Genomic DNA, 18,707 nt, shown 5'->3' with positions numbered 1-18,707 from the left:
ATTGTGCTTTCAGTGTAGTTTCTATTGTTGTCTAGTTTTAATATTAAACTTATGCATCAAGTTTGTGTTTACAAACACTGGACCCTGAACATTATAGCAATTGCTTTTATTTCTAGTCTTTCCTGCATTAACACACCTAATTGACATTTTTGGTTAAGTGGTGTGTGAAAGGGAAGCATTATATATTTTCCAGACACATAGTGTCATTTTATGGCACTATTAAGTAACTATGCTCACCTTCAGTTGTTATAAAAATTCTGTAAAATTGTTATACTCCATATAACATTTATGTAGAAATTTGACTTTGCAACATAGAAGTATCTAATGCAGGGGTGGGGAACTCCAGGCCTAGAGGGCCGGTCTCCTGCAACCTTTAGATGTTTCTCTACTTCAACAAACCTGATTCAATTAATGAGGTCATTAGCAGGACTCTGGAGAACTTGACTGCACTTAGGAGGTGATTCAGCTGTTGGATTCAAATGTGTTTGATCAGGGACACGTCTAAGAGTTGCAGGACACTGGCCCTCAAAAACCAGGATTGCCCACCCCTGATCTAATGTCTTGAAATTGATCTCAGAATCTCTGACTCTCTCCCTTCAACATCCCATCACAAGAATCATATGCATAAAAATATAATTTAACAATCTGACTAAAAAAGTGATAAAGAGGAAAATTATTTGAAGTTTTTGCTACAAGGTACTAAATCTGCCATTTCATTGTTATTTTGGAACATACATGTTAATCTATAAGTGTATTGTGTTAATAGTAATATTTAGAAGATGTTGTATGTAGAAAGTTTATTATGATTTTCTTGTTTTTTTTTAACATGACTTTTACTACTTTAAAGATCTGCCAAAAAGAAAGTATAGGAACATTTTACTGATTACACATCAGTGTCTTCCATGTGGCTGCTGCTATGTGACAGAAAGAGGCTTGACGTGACCTTACTAAGACATGTTTTCACTACGCATCCTCGTCCTGTTTGACCTTTTAAACCACTTAACATTAACCAGTGACACGCTATGTAACCCCGGCTCCAGTTGTATTTAATCAACTTTTAAGTCCTTAAGTGTAATTGTGACGTGAATTTTCTTCCAGTCTGCGATTAGGCAGCTTATTTTTTTGGATCACAGCATAGCGTAACAAATCTTTGTTTCACTCACAATGATCATCTTGTGTCTTTGACCCAACCTCAACCCCAGTTCTGTAACTTTTCATTAATCTCCTTTTTACTCTCTACATTTCAGTTTACCAGAGAAAAACTCATCCTTTCATCAGATGGGAAAAAATATTTAAGCCTAATCTCTGTTGTCGCCTTAAATCAAGTTAACTGTAGTAGGTAAAGAGAAAGCTGAAGTCCAAAAGAAACTCTTTCTGTTCAATTATTAAGCTCTTTTGAAGTCCGGCACTGAAGAATGTCAGTGGCAATAGAGATTATCCTGGCCTGCACTATTGTGACCTTATCTGCTCCCAGTTAGAGAGTTTTGTCTAATCAATGGCACTCAGATCAGTCAGTTTAATGTGTGTAGAAGCACAACTTAGAAGACATTTACAGTGACACATCACAAAAATATAATCAATATGAGGTTTCCATTGCTGGAGGCTCAGGTCAGATCAGTCCTTGTTCAAACATGCTGTTAGCTGCAATGTTTCCACCACTGGGCAAAGTGTGCCATTTGGGATGCTGCTTTGGCTGGCTGCCATTGTTCAGAGGACTAATGCCTGGGTCAGTTCGCCGGTTATTATAAGTGTAAAATTGTCATGAATGCAAATTAGAAACAGATGCAAGAATACATCAAGATATGAGTGAAAAAATGACAAAGTAACTCAGAAACACTAAATGGAAAGAAAAGGTCAAGATAAGACATGAAAAATAACTAGAACTAATATTAGAAAACAAAAATCTAACACAAAAAGCCAAAAAAACAGTAATCATTAATTAATATAAATACAAACCCATTATTCTTACGGTCATATCCATCAGCTTGCATTCAAAGTCAAGTGTTGGTACATTTTTAGTTTGGCCGTATTCTTTCCATGTTCAGATAACAGTTTTTTTGTGTGTAACAGCTTTTATTTCAAGCCGTGGCAAAAAATTTTAAACAAAGGCAGAACAAATGGAAAGTTATTCAGTAGTGAGCTGTGTACTAACTTTAAGCCCTGGTGTTTCATAATGATTTTTTAACGCTCAATAAATCAGTATGTTGGTCATAAGTTCAGCTCCACAGCAAAATAAAGAAAACACTTGGGACGGATGAGAGCTATGGTGTGAACTGAGGGAGGAAGAAACAAACTCAACGGATTGATTATAGGATGTGGAAAAGCACCACAAAATTGTGCAAGCTGGGTTAGCTGTTAAGGTTGTCTGGATTTGAGCATCTACAATAAGTGAAAATACAGCAAATTATTGCTTGAAATTTGCTGAATATGGAATGTTACATCTTCCTTATTTTATCTGTACTTTTCCTAAACATATTTATTAATTATCTAAACACAGTAAAGCTCAAATTTAAGTTAGAAGAAAATACCCAAACTAAACTTAAATTGTTTTGCAATTATCCAGTTAATCAAGATCATTTTAAATGACTCCGTATTTTTCGGACTGTAAGCCGCTACTTTTTGAAGCGGCTTATAGTCGCATGGTTCAAGCTGCTTTGATCCATGCAGCTTGTAGCTCAATGTGGCTTATATATGTACGTTTCCAGTTTAAAAAAACAAAACTTTTTGGGTGCAGTTTATAGTAAGGTGTGCTCTATAGTCCGGAAAATATGGTAATGAGATTGCTAGAGTGTTTTTAATAATGGGTTACATTTAAAAACATGTAACTGTACTTATTAATCTTAATCCCATGCAAATTTTTAGCACCTTTTGTTCCCATTTGTAAGGTTTTTCATGTTTTATTTTGCTCCCCTATTGCATTTATTTTCTTTCAGATTGTGCTTTCAGCCTTAAATCAGCTGTATGTTTCCATAACAAGTCCTCCAAGCTCTTCTCTGTATGACATGTAGGAGCTACCACGGTATTTTAAACTCTGAGGGCATTCAATTAGCTCAATTACTTCAGCAAAAATACACGACTTACCCTCTCTTTCCCATGCGTTGGCCACCAAGCCCCGTTCTTCTCTCTCTTCCCTTTCTTCTTTTGTAGAATATGTGAACTACGTTGCTCAAATATTCTATGCGTCTTTGCTTCTGAATTCAGAGTCACTTTAGGGAAAAAGAGAAGGAATAAGTAATGAAATTATCAGAAGGGGGAAATATAAGGCCTATATAATCTCAAATGAGAACTAAAAAGGATACATTTATTTAATACAAGTGACTCATCATCAGAGTATCATTCTTTTCCCTCTTATTTCTCAATAAATATTTTTTTGTTTTAATGCTAGTTTTAACAGATTTTCTTTGTATATGATTTTTAGCTTATGTGCTTTTTCACTAATCTCTGAAGGACTCTGTTATTTCTTTTGTTATATTTCCTGGATCCATTCCAAAATCTTTTTGAACAAAACTTCCAATCTTAGACAACTCACTAACTTCATGTAATTCATCAGTTATCCCAAATGAATCCAGTTTCACACGGTTATTGTTTTTGTATTTTAAGTTACATGTGTTTGTAACTCAGGCCTCGATACAAATTTCACCATGCATGTATTTTTATTTTCCGCAGTATCCATGGATATGGTTTGAGTTTCCTAGTTGTTGTATTTCTTTAACTTTTTTCATTCAGTTTCTTTTTAGTGCATTCATCTGTATGTTTCAAAATGTTTATAAGATTTTTTTTCCCCTGAAAAAAGACAGAAGCCACCTTGAACAGTTTTGAATTCATCAGAAAACCTGTCAGTCAAACCCAGATATTGGTTTTTACATACATGATTAATGTGACTTAGCCTGAAGGCGCTGAGCGCCTTGTGTTTTATTTATTGCTACTATCAACATTGTTTTGTCCTTTTTTGGTTTCTTTCTTTCTTTTTTTTTTTTTTAGAAAAAAAGGTCATTTCAGGGGAACTTCTGCAGATGCAGAGTGTGTGTTTACAAGAACATGTGATTCAAACATCGAGCAGAAAGAAATTCTGATATAAATGTGCTCAGACATCTTCAAAACAAACAGAGACGCACAAATAGAGAATATCTCCATAAGACTGAACAGATGCTTAGTCACATCTCCACATACACCCACTCTGTGTCCTCTTTTCTGTCTGGATAAATTAGTAAAACCAGCATGAATACAGACAAACAGACATTAACATTACAAGACAGACATAGAAGGCTGGTGAATATGTATTTTTTTGCTGCCTGTGTTCTGTCAATGCAAGGACAAGAACGAACTCTGCAATAAAATACTGCTGCAGAAATAACTACTGAAGCAAAGGGAGACAGATGCAGTCTTTATGGATTTTCTGGACTTTCTGTATTGGATATACAGATGTATGAGTTGGTAAGATATGGGTAAATCTCACCAGTGAATCTGTTTTTTTTTTGTTTGTTTGTTTTTTTAATAATAACTTTATGTTGTGTTGAGGGATTTTCTGTTATCAAGGAAGAAGAGTCTTTTCCAATAACTAGAGAAGGATTAATCTTCGTCTTTTTAAAATTTATTCAAAGGTAAAAAGCATTTGAATACTCTAAACTCAGTCAGGAGAAGAGCCCAGAATAACACACATCACATGATTATATGGTCACTGTAGAAAGACACACCCCAAGTCTGAACTTATTTCTGTTACTAGGCAGACTAGAGAGCCACAGTTAGACTTTCGTTGAAAAATCTACACCCAACATGAATCTCAGGCTTTAAAAGAAACCCTGCTTTAATTCAAACATAAAGAGCAATGGAGAGAAATTGAACCCCTCATTCAACACAAGCAGTGGTTCCCTCTGTGAACTCAAATGTTTTACAGCATCTGTTTGTTTCTCTTCACCCAAAGTTCTCTGGGCGAGCCTCTTAGAAGTAGCAAGAGAAGTTGTTTAAATATTAATATCTGTGTCAGCTGTGACTCTAAGCCAGAAGCTGAGCATTGAAAACAATCATTTATTGAGTTTAATTTATTCCCTCTGCAAATTTGTCTCTCTTCATGTTTCTTTATAATTTAACTAGCATTCAAAAATATTAATTCCTTTAAATCAGGCCTGGAACACATTCCAAAACATAACAATAGTCAAGTCATTTTGGCTTTAAGGATACTTTGAGTTGAAGCATTTTTCTGCTGTGGTTTTGTGTCTTTCATCTTATTAACTTGTCGTGGCTTCAGGCAGCCCGATGCAGTGTCCTCTTGTTTTTGTGATGTATGCATAATGGGCTTCTGTGCTGCTGTAATGGATAATGTGTGGGCTTTCTTGGAAATATATCTTCAGTGCACTGTATGTTGCTCTAAAATCTCTGTGTACTTTCTACATGAGTACTTCCATCACACAAGTCAAAATTACCTTTTCCAGTGGCACTAATACAACCTCTTACTGTCATAGAGCCCATCTTTTGGCTTTTTCTTTTCCTTTCTTTCTTTTTTTTTTTTAGCTACAGTCTGGATGGTCCTGCTTGTCTTTATGGGAAACATATTGAATCCAATTTTTCTAAAGATATCAAGATTTACAAATTTTGGCATAATTCTCATTTTTACTGTGTGTGAGCTCATTTCAGATGGCTATGAGCTCAGGGAACACTTTGAATTTACAGCTTTTTAAATAAAAAAAATGTCTGGAAACGTAGATCCACATTATAGAGCTTGGTGAAGGTTCCTTTGAATAATGTCTTTGATGTTTAAAACGCAAATAAATTTTTGAATTTCTAGTAATTTGAGTAATTCTCTCTGGTTTCTTCAGTAATTTCCCCAGGCTGGTTTTATTTATTTGGCATTTTGGGACACACTTTGATAAATGTTGTAGTACATTTGTCATGAAATTGTAAATGTTTTCTTGAAAATTTGGCTTCATTGCATTCAGCTCAAAGGTTTTCTGCATCCTATACGCAAAGAGGTCTTTCTATAAATGACTAAATCAATGAGAGCAATACAATATATCAAAGATGCAGCACCGTGATTTACCTTCTAAGACCTTAACCACTACAGTTGCTGTCACTGTAATAGTCTAGTATTATTGTGACGATGTTGCTCTAGGAGAAGGTTAGCATGTAGCATCTTAAACTGTAACTGTGGCTGCAAGAATCTGTGGCACTGTGTATAAATAAACATATTGCATCATTGTAAAATGAAGTTGTCTTGTGATTGCATAAGCCCTGACCTCACAGAGTTCTGCAGCAGCTAAAATCAAAGATGTGGACATATAGACACAAGGCTGTAGGTATTGGTGACCATATTTCTTTGGAAAAACTTGATTTTGAAACTGAACGTGATGCTCTGTCATTTGCCCTGTTGTCGATATATAGCCATCAATAAAACAGAAAATAGAAAACTACTTACTTTTCTTAGATATGAGAATTTAGTATTTGAGTCTTAATTAGATTGGTGAAATGGCTCATGCAAAATCAACTTTTTAAAATGATCTGCAGTCGCAGATCATTTTAAAATGATCTACCAATGCTTGATTTTCACAGTCTTGTATCTTCCGGTGTGCTCGTTTTGTGCAGCATTTCAACTGAAATTCATTTCGACTGCCTTCTTCTGGGAGCTGCTCTTTGAGAACCCCCTGAACTGTTGCTCACAGAGACGTCTTGCTTTTACCATTTAGTCTGTTAAAAGCAGAGAGCAGATCTCCAGGCTCGTCATGACATCCCGAGGTTTGTGTCCCATCTGTGCCATACAGTTGATCTCAGCTGTATGTGGGTTGGTGTGTGTTGTCTGTGCTGTCGCAGCCACTAATGCCGGTTTGTGGAGTTGGCCTAGTTCTGCTTACTGCAACTGCTGATGCTAAGACACATTTAAATCTGTTCCCTTCAAGCATATTGTCCTTACACAGCCTGCCATATTCATATTGTTAACCATTTTTATTTTATATTGTGCATCTCATCCTTTTTTTTTTATTATAGCTTCAAATCTCACAGCTAATTAAGAATTTATGTATGGGAAATGTAAAATGGAAATACATGATTCACATTTCTCATCTTCTTGTTTGAGATGTTCTGCTTTTTTCTACCTTTATACAATAAGAGAATCTCATCTACTGCAGCAGATGTGAAGCAGCTGCTGCAACTGCAGGGCAAAATCTCAAACTCAGTCCCAAACACTTTCATGCAACCCAGCTGCTAGGGTGCTGAGCATGCTTTGCTTGAGTGTGCCTTGGGCCTTGTGATTGAAATCGCAGTGAAAAGCTGCATGCCTCAATTCAAATGGTTTTTTTGGGGGTTTTTTGTCACAAAGAATGATGACACATGAACAATGTCATGCATACTTGTTGAAATCTCATTGATGAATGGGAATAGTCCTTCTATTACAGTGTTTCTGAATCTGTAAAAAAATGTAACATAATATCTGCTCCTCCAATAAAAGCCAAGCCCAAGTGCATTGTTTAAACTATTTTTTCATGTAAGCTTGAATTCATTTTATCTTGCAGAGTTTTATCTCATTAAACCAGGGGCATAAGTAGTGTTCATTTAGTCTTCACATCATAGCTGTACATATTTTTGAGACTGGAAATATTTCCAAACTGCCACATTTTTCTTGATTTAATGGAAGGTAAAAAGTCTCAAAGCCTTTTTGAGCTTACATTCAGTCTTTATTAGCAGTGGATGGGTTGGGCAGCACTGTTACACATGGAGCTGTCCTGCGAATTTGAGAATATTGTGACTGCTTAGCTCCTTCCTATTTCAATGCTCCATTAAGTTATAAAAGCTTTTTCTGGCATCTCATTAAAAATGGTTTAAAATGTAGCATTGGTATGACACAAAAATATTTGTGATATTGAAGCCAAAACCTTATAAGACCCTTGATACTAGTAATAGCCCCTCATCATCAGTGAGTATTGTCTCTAGTCCTTTTTATCTGTGCAGTTGTATCTTGCTATAGGGTTTCCTATTCTCAGTCTTATTTTTTAATGCATGACTTTTTTGTCATTTTTGGATCCTTTTATGAAAATGACAAAAGAAAATACTTTGAGAAACAAAAATATATTGTTTTATTGGAAATATATCGGACAATGTCAGGAAGCACAAGAACAGAAGAAATCTAAAATATATAATTTCCATTAATGTCATAATCTGTGGGTCTTCATGTCACCTTGGTTTTGTATTAGATTTTTTTGGGTTGTGATTACTTTTGTGCTCATAACCCTGAAAATATATTATTGAAGAATATTAGTGAGTGTACAAGATGGCTGGACGGAGCGCCTGCATATAAAACATGAGACTAACAAACTTTATTATTGGTTTATTCTTATATTTATCTGTAAGGAATTGCTAGCAGGGATGCATGATATGCTTTCGAACATGTTGTCTCAGCATTACACCCTTTATGTTTTTTCATTATGTGTATGTTTCTTTTATGTCTAGAAAAATTAAGAACATTTTGTTGCTTCAAATCAATATATTTAGTTTTTCTGATTGGTTTGTTTTACTCTTGGTGTGGGTGTCTCTGTGAGAACCAAGATCCATGTTTTTTTCCCTTTTTATTTTACATATTCTGCAGAAGTACATCTGTTTAATACAGAGAGACACATTAAAGGACACTTTGGCTAAGAAAATCTTTTTCTCATGCTTTGTGCTTGCATTTATCCCTTTTCATGTTCTTATGTTATCAGGTCAGTTCAGCAGAGTTAAATCTGTATGAAATATGTTTCTCATACTTCTACTTGTTGCAGCATGAAACAGATATAATGCATTATACATAAACACGTATTCAGGAAAATGATGCATGATGCATATTAGACTCAATTTGCAGAAAAAAAGAAAAAAAATGTTTCAATTATGCTGTATTTTCATGCTTTCATTTAAAAGTCATAAAATTTGTTGAAGTCACCCAGTACTTAGATGAAGGCTTGTGCAAAGGGCTTCTGAACTACAAAATGAAAAGATGTCTAAGAGCTGGTCTCACAGCGCTGTTGCATTTTCCCCTGCCCCCACAGCCTTTCTGAAGACTCTTGGCTTTAAAATGCTGTTTAGTTTTCTGATATTTCAGATTCACTCCCTATTCATGATTAATGATAGAAAACTATGACATAGAACTAAAGCACAGCTAGTGCATAAGAAAAATGATATTTTCAATACTTATCAATTAAACCATGCCAAGATTCTTGTCGTCATTAATAATATTTTTTTTGCGCAATAATTTATGAAATTTATCTTTCCTATTGGTTAAATTTTCTTTGTTGCTGTTAAATATTTCTTGGTTTGTAAAAATACTAAACCATTTTCAAAATGCCTTTGGTGTTCTTTTGTGGATTAGAACTTTTTGTTAAAAATCTATAATAGCTATTCACAAGAGTTTCAAACTTTTAAAATGAGTGTGCATAAACACTAAAGAAACCGGTAATTAATAGTTGTTCAGTTACCTCTTTAAAACCAAATCTTTTGCTTGTATGTGATTTTTAAAGAATGCAACACGTGGCAGTTTCTTCCACATGTCATCCTGATACCACTTTTGCAGAGTTTCTTCTCCAGGGTGGACAAGAGTTGTGTGACGTTTGCTGAAATATTAGTGAGTGAAAGTGTACTAAATCCAATTTCAGAGCCAAATTTGACACATATAACATAGTGTCTTATGCAAGGTTATAAAACAGCAGATGAAATCTTGTACAAAATATGTGAATTTGCCTTAACTTTAATTACTTTATTAACTACAGTCATTTTAGTGTGATGTGCCACTCTTTGCTGCATTTGTTAGAACACAACAATTGGACTAATGCTTCAATGTCATATGAGTCATGAATGACTCTTTTTCCCACTTATAAGGCAATTTTAGGTACATTCTGTTCACTGTGTTGTGTATTATGGATAGTTTTGGTCACGACTGCCAACTCAACTTCACACATTTTTTAAATAAAAGTGGAGTCATGTTTGAACTTGGCAAAGATGCAAAGAAGGTGGAGATAGCATTCATCAAAGCCAACAAGCGTTTTTTTCAAATAAGATCAAATTCATTGCATTTGTAATTGTTAATTATTATTAGTAATTCAAAAGTAGCTTTAGAACACTAGTTATTCAACTTTACATGAAGACCTTTCTTGTTTCTTGACCATTTAAAAATGTAGTTTTGTTTTTAGCTGAACTAGTTTAGTACAGAATTAAAATTTAAAGTCATATGAACTTTGTACAGGTGCTTATATGAGGCTTTTATTGTGAAATGAAATGTAGCATCAGCGTTAGTAAAATATGTAGCTACAATAGCTAGAAAGGTAAATAGTCCCTTTGCTGACCTTCAGAGATCATGTTGCCTCTGTTGGTTGATTGTGCCACTTTGTGTTGCTTATCATACGAAACATTGGGCCGTACCCAACATACCACCCAGCTCTTCAGGGAGCATCTCCTACTCTAGCACCCTAAACTTTAATAATTACTCTCTTACAACATTTCACTTTGTGCCTGCAATTTATTTCTACAGTGTCACCTCTGTTACGTCAAAGCTTTTTGTTAGCTTTGATATTCTCTGCATTGTTTTGTAATTCTCTGTAAGTCATGTTAGGTAAAAGCAAATGCAAAAACATGAACATAAACTTTTTTTAATGCTCCTATTGCCCCGCTTACAATAGATTTGAAAATGAAAGTATGAAAAATATAAAAACCTACACACACTTTGTATGTGCACTGGTTATTCAAACTTGCATCTAAACCCTCCATTTGTTTTCACCTTACTTTAAAAACTCTCATACATTACATCACTTCAGTCTTTGAGAACATTAATTGATTTGACAGTGAAACAGATTGTCAAATGAATAATCGAGATCCACTGTGATTGTTTTGAGACTGTATGGAAGAAAGAGCCAACCGGCATGCACAGCCAAACACCACTGACGTCTTAGCATGCACTGATGCATACACACATGCATACTGCTAGCAGGCAACTCTACACAGACACACACGCACACAAAGGGACCACAGTTGTTGCTTTCCTTAAAAAGCTAAAACGAAATATAAGAAATACATCCAATATGTTGCAAGAAAATATTGATGTTGAAGTCAACGTTTGTTGAAACCTGACTTAAATTAACTGCAAGCGCACATATTTCATGGATAAATTGCCAAATAATAAATAAACATCTATGGTTAAGAACATCAGGTTCAATTAGTTTTACTTTTGAAATTCAGACTTTCCAGTTTAATGCATCCTTCTCATGGCAGTATTTATTGAACTCTTTACATGTGGCTTGAGTGCAGAGTTGAGGTATGGCAGGGTGAGACTGTGGGCGAGTGTCTGACAGCTGACATACTGACGAGGCCGTTGACAATGATGTGACTGACAGTGACGATAACGAGCCACAGTGAACAAATCAAAGACTCACAGAGATACAGGGGGGAGGCCCTCTGACAGAATCCCAAACAGCAGCAATCACACCACGCTGAGCAGCACTAATAAGGCAGACAGAAGGCATTACAGTTACAGAGACACAATGATGACAGCAGTAGATAGTCAGTTACATGAGCAGAGAAAGTTGCTTTGATTATAGAGATAAAAGTAACAGTGATTCAACGATGAAGTCTGATTGTTGATAGAAATATTGTCATAAATTGACTATCTTTTACCTAAATTTAATATAATAATAATAAAAGCAAGAAGCTTTCAAAATGAAGATTCAGCTAAATTAATTGACAGAAAGATTATGCAATACAAACTCCAAAATCTCAGTTAAGTTAAAATATTGCTCCTTTTATTGGAACAAAACCATTTTCTGCTCCTGAATTTAGCTAGATATGAACAGTTTTTACCTTCTTTTGTATTGAGTCTCAGTTCTCCTTGCTTCTGCAAAAAGAGCAGGAAAACAAAGAGGAAAAAAACAAAGAACTAGAAAAATTGCATAAATGTGGCCATATTGCTTCAGAACAACTAGAATTTGTTTTGCCACGTAACATTATTTGTTGAAGATCCTTCTTTGTGTGAGATTTGAGAATCAAAGTGAGATTTACACTGCGATCAGCACAAGTTTAGCATGTGCAAATATCTAAACAAATTTGTCACTGTGTATCTTTTTTAATGTGTGAAGTGCTAGAAGAAAAGCAAATGACAACATAAATAAATGAAATAATGTGGTGTAAGGCATAAACGTCAGTAACACAGAAGATTTGCACATTTAGGATGATAGAAGCCTGTAAGAGTCGTATCTCATCTCAGTCATAAAATATGCTTTGTCCTTAGTTGATCAGCCTGAGAATGAAATGGAATATGAAGGAATAAAAGACTTTTGCGTCTTTTAAGACGTCTCAAACACAAAGCCATTTACAGTTAGTTAAACAAAGACAGATATGCTAAGTTAAAGTCTTCTCTTGTGACTTGTACTACATTCAGAGTGCAGACTGCAGCCCAAGCTCATTTCCTCAAAGTCCTCTTTCTGAACAACGGAGAAGCAAGTGGGGCATAATTTTTGTGGGAGATCCTGCTTAGCTATTTGCCTTTGTGTTTTATCCAAAAACATTTTCTTACAGTCTTCTGGAGGTCAGATAATGTTCACGATTTATTTAAACATTCATTTTTTGGTGTAGTTCTGAAATCCTGAGTTGTCTGTAGATTATATTTGATATATGTATAGAAGTTATGAATGTCTTTTTGTAGCTTATTCTAATTTATACTAACAAAATACTGGGCCTATTTATGGTCTATTATCTCCTTTAATTGTTGAGAACATCCAGAAAAGGTTGATGCAGAACTTTGTCTTTAACATTGTAAATTCTGGTTTTTGTATGTCTGACATCAGGTTCTGCAACATTAATTGTTTTCTACTTCTTTGGAATAGCAAATGCAAAGGACCTTTAATTAACCAAACATTTAACTAAATATTATAACTAAACCTAAACCAGTCTAAAGTTTTGACTTCACATTGATGAGCCATAACGTTGACTATTGACCTCAGAAAATGCAGCAATTCCATCATGATTTGAACATAAGGTGTTACCGATCACTTTAGGCAACCAAAAGTGTGTGAAGGTTAAAGGTGAAGGTGAAAATGGACATTACAATGACAATGTGGGGACCAAGCTTTTGTATGAATTGGATGTGTTTCCAACTACACAAAGTCAAATTGTCTCCTCCGTGATGAACAAAATGAATCTTTCATGATATTACTCTTGCTCATCAGAGATCTCTGGTATCTCTACAATGGCTGTAATGGTTACACCTTCATCCTCTCTCCAGATTCTTATCTTTCCTTTTATGTCTTTTCCTTTACAGTCATCTGTAATTTCCGAGGCTCAGTGACTCAGGGTTTGGCTCTGGAGGTGGGGGAGACAGTGCAGATCTTGGAAAAATTTGAAGGTAAGACTTTTACGTCATAAAAACCCTTTAAATATCTTATAATTTACTTGTTACAAAGGACAACATATACATAAAATCTCCTTTAATATTTTGCAAATAATTAATAACATAAAGGAATAATAACATTTGTGGAATGCACAAAAAACTCCCTTTCACTTGGTGAAAAGCTGAGAGAGAAACTTGAAAAATTTTATAGATAGCCCTTCCTGGTCACATTAGTGTATACTTATTAAAAAGAATGATTATCCAATGACTAGATAACAATATTATCATAAATGAAATTGACAGAGAATTCTGGCTTGCCATTTGATTCTTGTAAAACAGTCTGGTTTTCAGTGTTGTAACATCTGGAACCATAAGATACTTAACCTCAACCTCTTAAGACTCATCAGATCATTATCAGAATGGAGGCTTTGACTCCCTGGTCAGAATATTGAGCTCATGGAATTAAAAGACCATAGAATTACAATCCAACACCATTTCAATTAAACATTTAATGAAAGTCTAAAATATTCTTCATAGACATTCATTCAATTAAACTCAAATGTTCTCATGAATCTACACAACTAAACGCAATTATATGTTTTACGAAGTAATTAAGTAAAATTATTTTGGATAATGCTATAGATGTATTGATCTTCTTGCACCATATATAGGAAATATAACAAAGCATATAATGACACCATGGTAGTGATATCAGATAATTGGGGTTTCTTGCATTAAAATTATAAATGCAACAGCCTCATGTGATCACAGTTCTCATCCAGGAGAAAATATGAGGAAATGACAGTAAATAACTCAAGCTATCCACAATAACAGCAATGCAAGAACAACTACTAATTCAGAATTTAAAAGACTAACCTACTTTATTTTAATCTGTAGTGTGCAAAATGTTTATGTTTCTGGTGATACAGAGTCTAATAATGCAAATGCATCATGTAAGATTTATTACAAACACTAAAAACACTTTCTGCTTAATTAAGTACCACCTTGTTTCATGGCAGGTGATTGAGGGATGTATTAAGTTCAGTGTGTGCATTAAATCGAGGCCAGATTAAGTGAAGTAAAAAATTCCTTTCATTCTTTAAATGTTATAGATTGCATGGTTTTGTTCAAATTTAGCAAAAAAGGTTTCTTCTTGAATGGAGTTACCCATAATCCAAAGATACCTCGTGATAAATATCTAATTAGAGTTGAATATTAGACTCTTTTTTTAGTAAAAGTAGTTGGTTTGTGAGCCTCTATGTTAAAAGGATTATTTCTTTTTAAAATCAGAGAGAAAAAAATGGAACTTAGATTCTTCCTTACATTTTCTGCCGTACTGAGTTTTGAATTGTATATCAAAACAAAGCTACTCTCTAAGCTGTGACCAATGTCTACTATTACATCCCTACCATCTGGAGAAATGAGGCGAAATACAATTAACATTTGATTGTAAATGCCTTTCAAGCAGCAGCTGTTCATGATACTCTTGTACATTTTCTTACAGATGTCCTAAAAATATCTAAATCCTTATTTTCTAATTTCTTTGACTGCATAACAGATCTGAGACATGTCATATGGATAAGTGAGGCATCAGATGTTGATATTTATTTTTCACAGAAGTTTTAAAGGAATGTTTTTTTACATTTGTTTAAAGTAGTCCATAAAGGAGTTTTTCTTCAATATCATCATGACTTCATACTTGAAAGGCTATATACAGATGCATCGCAATAAATCAGGAGATCTTCCAAAAGTTCACTTATGTCAGCAATTCAATAAAAATTCCACCAATATTATATAGATCTAGTAGACAGAGTGATTTACTTAAGGCTTTTATTTTGTTAAGTGTCTGCTTGTCAATAAAAACCCTAAATTAAATATCTTTAAACATTTGAATAGCATGTAGAATCAATATAAAAGACTTTTAATGCAGAAAAGTCAGCCCATTTAAAAGTACATGTAGATACTGCACAGTGTTTGCTCTAAATACTCAGCCAGGGCTCCTTGGGTTGTGGAGATGATACAACTGCTGAGGTGTTAGGAAAATTCAGATTGTTTTAATAGGAACCTTCAGCTAATTTACATTATTGCGTTTGTTGTTGCATATCTTTCTCTTGACAATACCCCATATGTGATAACATGGTGATTAAAACAGGTAATGATATTTTTAGAAATGGGAGCAGGTGTCGGAGTCGGGTGGAACATGAATTTTGCTCCTACATAAAGCTTGTCAGCAGGTCACACTGGACCCCCAGTAGCCTGGATTATATAACTTTTTACATCTTCCTTCAGACTCTCTGTACTACGGTACTTTAAATTTTCTAAATTTACTTACCTCTAGGAAAAGGGCTTTTTGGATAAATTTCAGTTTTTAGAGATTCATATTTACATATTGTTCAGAAAGACATATCCAAGTGATTAAAACTTTGATATGTTTTAATCACATATCACATATGTGATTGTCACATATGTGATTGAAATATTAATAGCCACATTTTAGTCACATTTTAGAAATATTAATAGCCTTTCTCTTCATAAAAGGTGGAACATTTTAGTTTCAAACAAACTTCACATTTCACCACTGTTAAAGAGAAAAAGTATTCATCAAGGTAGTCGCCTCTTGTCCTGCTGTTACCCTCAGACAGTCATTTTTATTTGATTTCATGGAACTGGATGGAAAATCTTTCCCATGAATGCTGCCTCAGCTTTTTAGACCAAAAACTGCTTAGTAAAAGCAAAGTATTACATGTTGCCATTGTCATTTTTATAGTCTGGATAAGGGCCAAAGTTATTAGCTCCTGCTAACTCTACATTTGCTCCTATTTTGATTCCTGAAATCTCCAGCTCAAGCAAGAATGAGACTGAGGTTGGAATGTGTTGTTTTGTAGATAATAACAGAGAATGATGCTTATTAGCTACAGCTGGGCAGGACAATAGCATATATCCAGTGCCAGTGGCTGATTAGGCCTTTCTTCACCCCGGTGGTAAGATGTCCGTAAGGAGTGAAGAGATGCAGATGGAGAGGGAGGAATGCTCTGTTGATGGGTGGAAGAAAATTGCATGGATTAACTTCTCTCTTCTAGCATCCTTATTCTCTAGTGTTGTCATCTCCTACTATCCTTCCTTATTGTTTTATTTATTTATTTTTATGTAGTCTTCTTCCCCCATTTTCCTGTTCCTTCTTTCAGTTTCTACAGCGTAAATTCTGCACTTGCTGTGCCTGCTGACCAAAACAGAGTTGTGTGAAAGGTTCAGCTATTCCCATTGCAGCATATCAGCATCTAATTTGCTCTGGTTATGAAATGCAACACTGCTAGTGAGGAACATGGGCTATTATCTAAGCTCATGTGGCAGAAACTGGTATCACAGTGTTCCTGTGATGCACAATGATTATCAGGCCAAACCAGGCCTTACTTTTCTCAGAGTTCCTCAGGATAATGTGAAGATTCCCACTATTGCTGTCATTATCTGAATAGCATTATAGTTAAAAGGGTCCTTTCAACACTTGATATTGATCAGAGCAGAGTGCATGAAATCTGTATGTCATTTTATTGTCTTGTTCTGAACTGAGTGACTAAAGAATGTGATGTTACTGAGATGCTGCAGAGCTCAATTTTAGAAATGACTGTACTTGTAAAATTGTCATTCAAATTGACTTTTTTTAGCTTTTGAAAGCACTTTTCACTTTCTGCTGTTTTATCCATCGAAACAGCGAACTTAACATAGAAAACTGAGTATTTGAAATTTCTAAACAACTGCCAGTCACACATTTTGCGATGTTTTGATTGAATAAACATCTTAGTCTTTTGCCCATTCGTTTTTCACTGATTGGATAACTGTACAAAATATTAAAAGCACATTCCCTCTCAATTGTAGGGTTTTATTTTCCAAGAATAATAAATATCCTCTGATTGTTACTGTGTTTCAAAATTAGTTAATTCAACATAAGTGAATTAACTAATTTATGAAAGCATGATTCACATTCCACACTGTCATTAGTATTTGAAAAACATCAAATAAAAATAACAACGCTGGCCATATAAAATTTAGCCCTGTCTTCAGCTTCAATAAGACTCAGTAGTGCTTTTGGAAATTACTTTCAGTCTCTTGCATCATTTTGGAGGAATTTACAATGTTGATTTTGTAACTTGAGGTTTGCAGATATTTGTTTATGCATAGTTCTCACAACGTCCTACCACAACAAAGAAGTTTGGACTTTGACTGGGCCTTTTTAGCAGATTAATTCTTTTCATCTCCAGCCATAGTGTTGTAGTTTGCTCCTGTGCTTGTGATCATTATCCTGTTGATGAACCAGATTTAGCCAAGTTTCAGATGTTGACCAGATCACCTCATCTAATACTCCACAAAACATTGGTATACAAAGAAGTTTGTATTAGAGCTCAAGATGACTAGTGGCTGCAAAACAAGCCTAAATCATCACCTCTTTACTGCTGTTCTTTACAGGTGGAATGGGTGTTTTAGCAATAAAGCTGTTTTTGCTGTTCTGTGTTTTGGCCAAGCATTTCTACTTTGTCTTATCTGTTCAAAGGTCATTGTTCCAGATGTCTTCTTGTTGCTTCAGATGCCATTTTGCAAGCCTAGGCCAAATTGCCATATTCTTTTTAAAAAGAGAAAGATGTCACCTGAAAATCATTTTAAACATGCCATAGTTGTTCAGTATTTTTGTAATGGACTGTCATGAACATTAACATTTAACATGCTGAGGTCTGAGGAGGTAAAAGTGGAGTTTTTGGGTTTTTGTGATCTTTTTCTGAGCATTGCGTGAGCATTATATTTTTTTCTGACGGTGGCATGAATTTGTCAAGACATCTACTCTCGGGTGTATTTGCATTTGTCTTAACTGTTTTCTACTTTTCAATAAGCTTCCTCACTGTGCTGAACATGAAATTGAACATTGAACATTGAACATTGATGTAGAAAAGGCCTGGAGTTTCTCTCTACTTCAAGTAACAGAAAGAATTGATTCTTTATGATCTTTGCTAATTACTTTCTGTCTTGGCATTGTGTTACAACAGCTTTAAAGACTTAGGCTTAAAGCCATGTTTCTAATTTCCTTTGCTGCTCAGTAGTAACATTGATAAACAGCAGTAAATTTAGTCCATCACTGATGGAGCAAAACAAAAATGTGAGTGATGGGACACCTTCACCTCCAGAGGCAGAGTAAGGATGTAGAGTTGGCCATGGCTTCAAGGTGCACTGACATTTTAAAGTGTCACACTTTATCATGAGATTGACACCCCCTCAGAGTGGATGCAACATATTTCAATGTAATGTGAAGCAGGGACTGTCAATTTACACCGTGTTGCCCTCAGAAAGATGAAGCACCAGGAAATGATGTCAACAGAGGACACCCATTTATGTT

At 34.8% G+C, this 18,707-nt stretch overlaps 1 protein-coding gene across 8 annotated transcripts in view; it reads left to right on the top strand.

The window, feature by feature from the left end:
* Positions 1-18,707, top strand: part of LOC122833817 (dedicator of cytokinesis protein 3-like) — a 154,511-nt gene that overhangs the window by 46,340 nt on the left and 89,464 nt on the right. For all 8 annotated transcript variants that reach the window (XM_044121730.1, XM_044121728.1, XM_044121723.1 and 5 more), the window contains one exon: positions 13,259-13,342. In XM_044121730.1, coding sequence (XP_043977665.1) covers positions 13,259-13,342 — 84 coding nt within the window. The remainder of the gene's footprint in view (positions 1-13,258; positions 13,343-18,707) is intronic.

This window comes from Gambusia affinis, linkage group LG07 (genome assembly GCF_019740435.1).
Source record: "Gambusia affinis linkage group LG07, SWU_Gaff_1.0, whole genome shotgun sequence".
NCBI classification, from domain to species: Eukaryota; Metazoa; Chordata; class Actinopteri; order Cyprinodontiformes; family Poeciliidae; genus Gambusia; species Gambusia affinis.
Note: the sequence above shows the minus strand (reverse complement) of the source record. Positions and strands in the feature narration are given on the sequence as shown.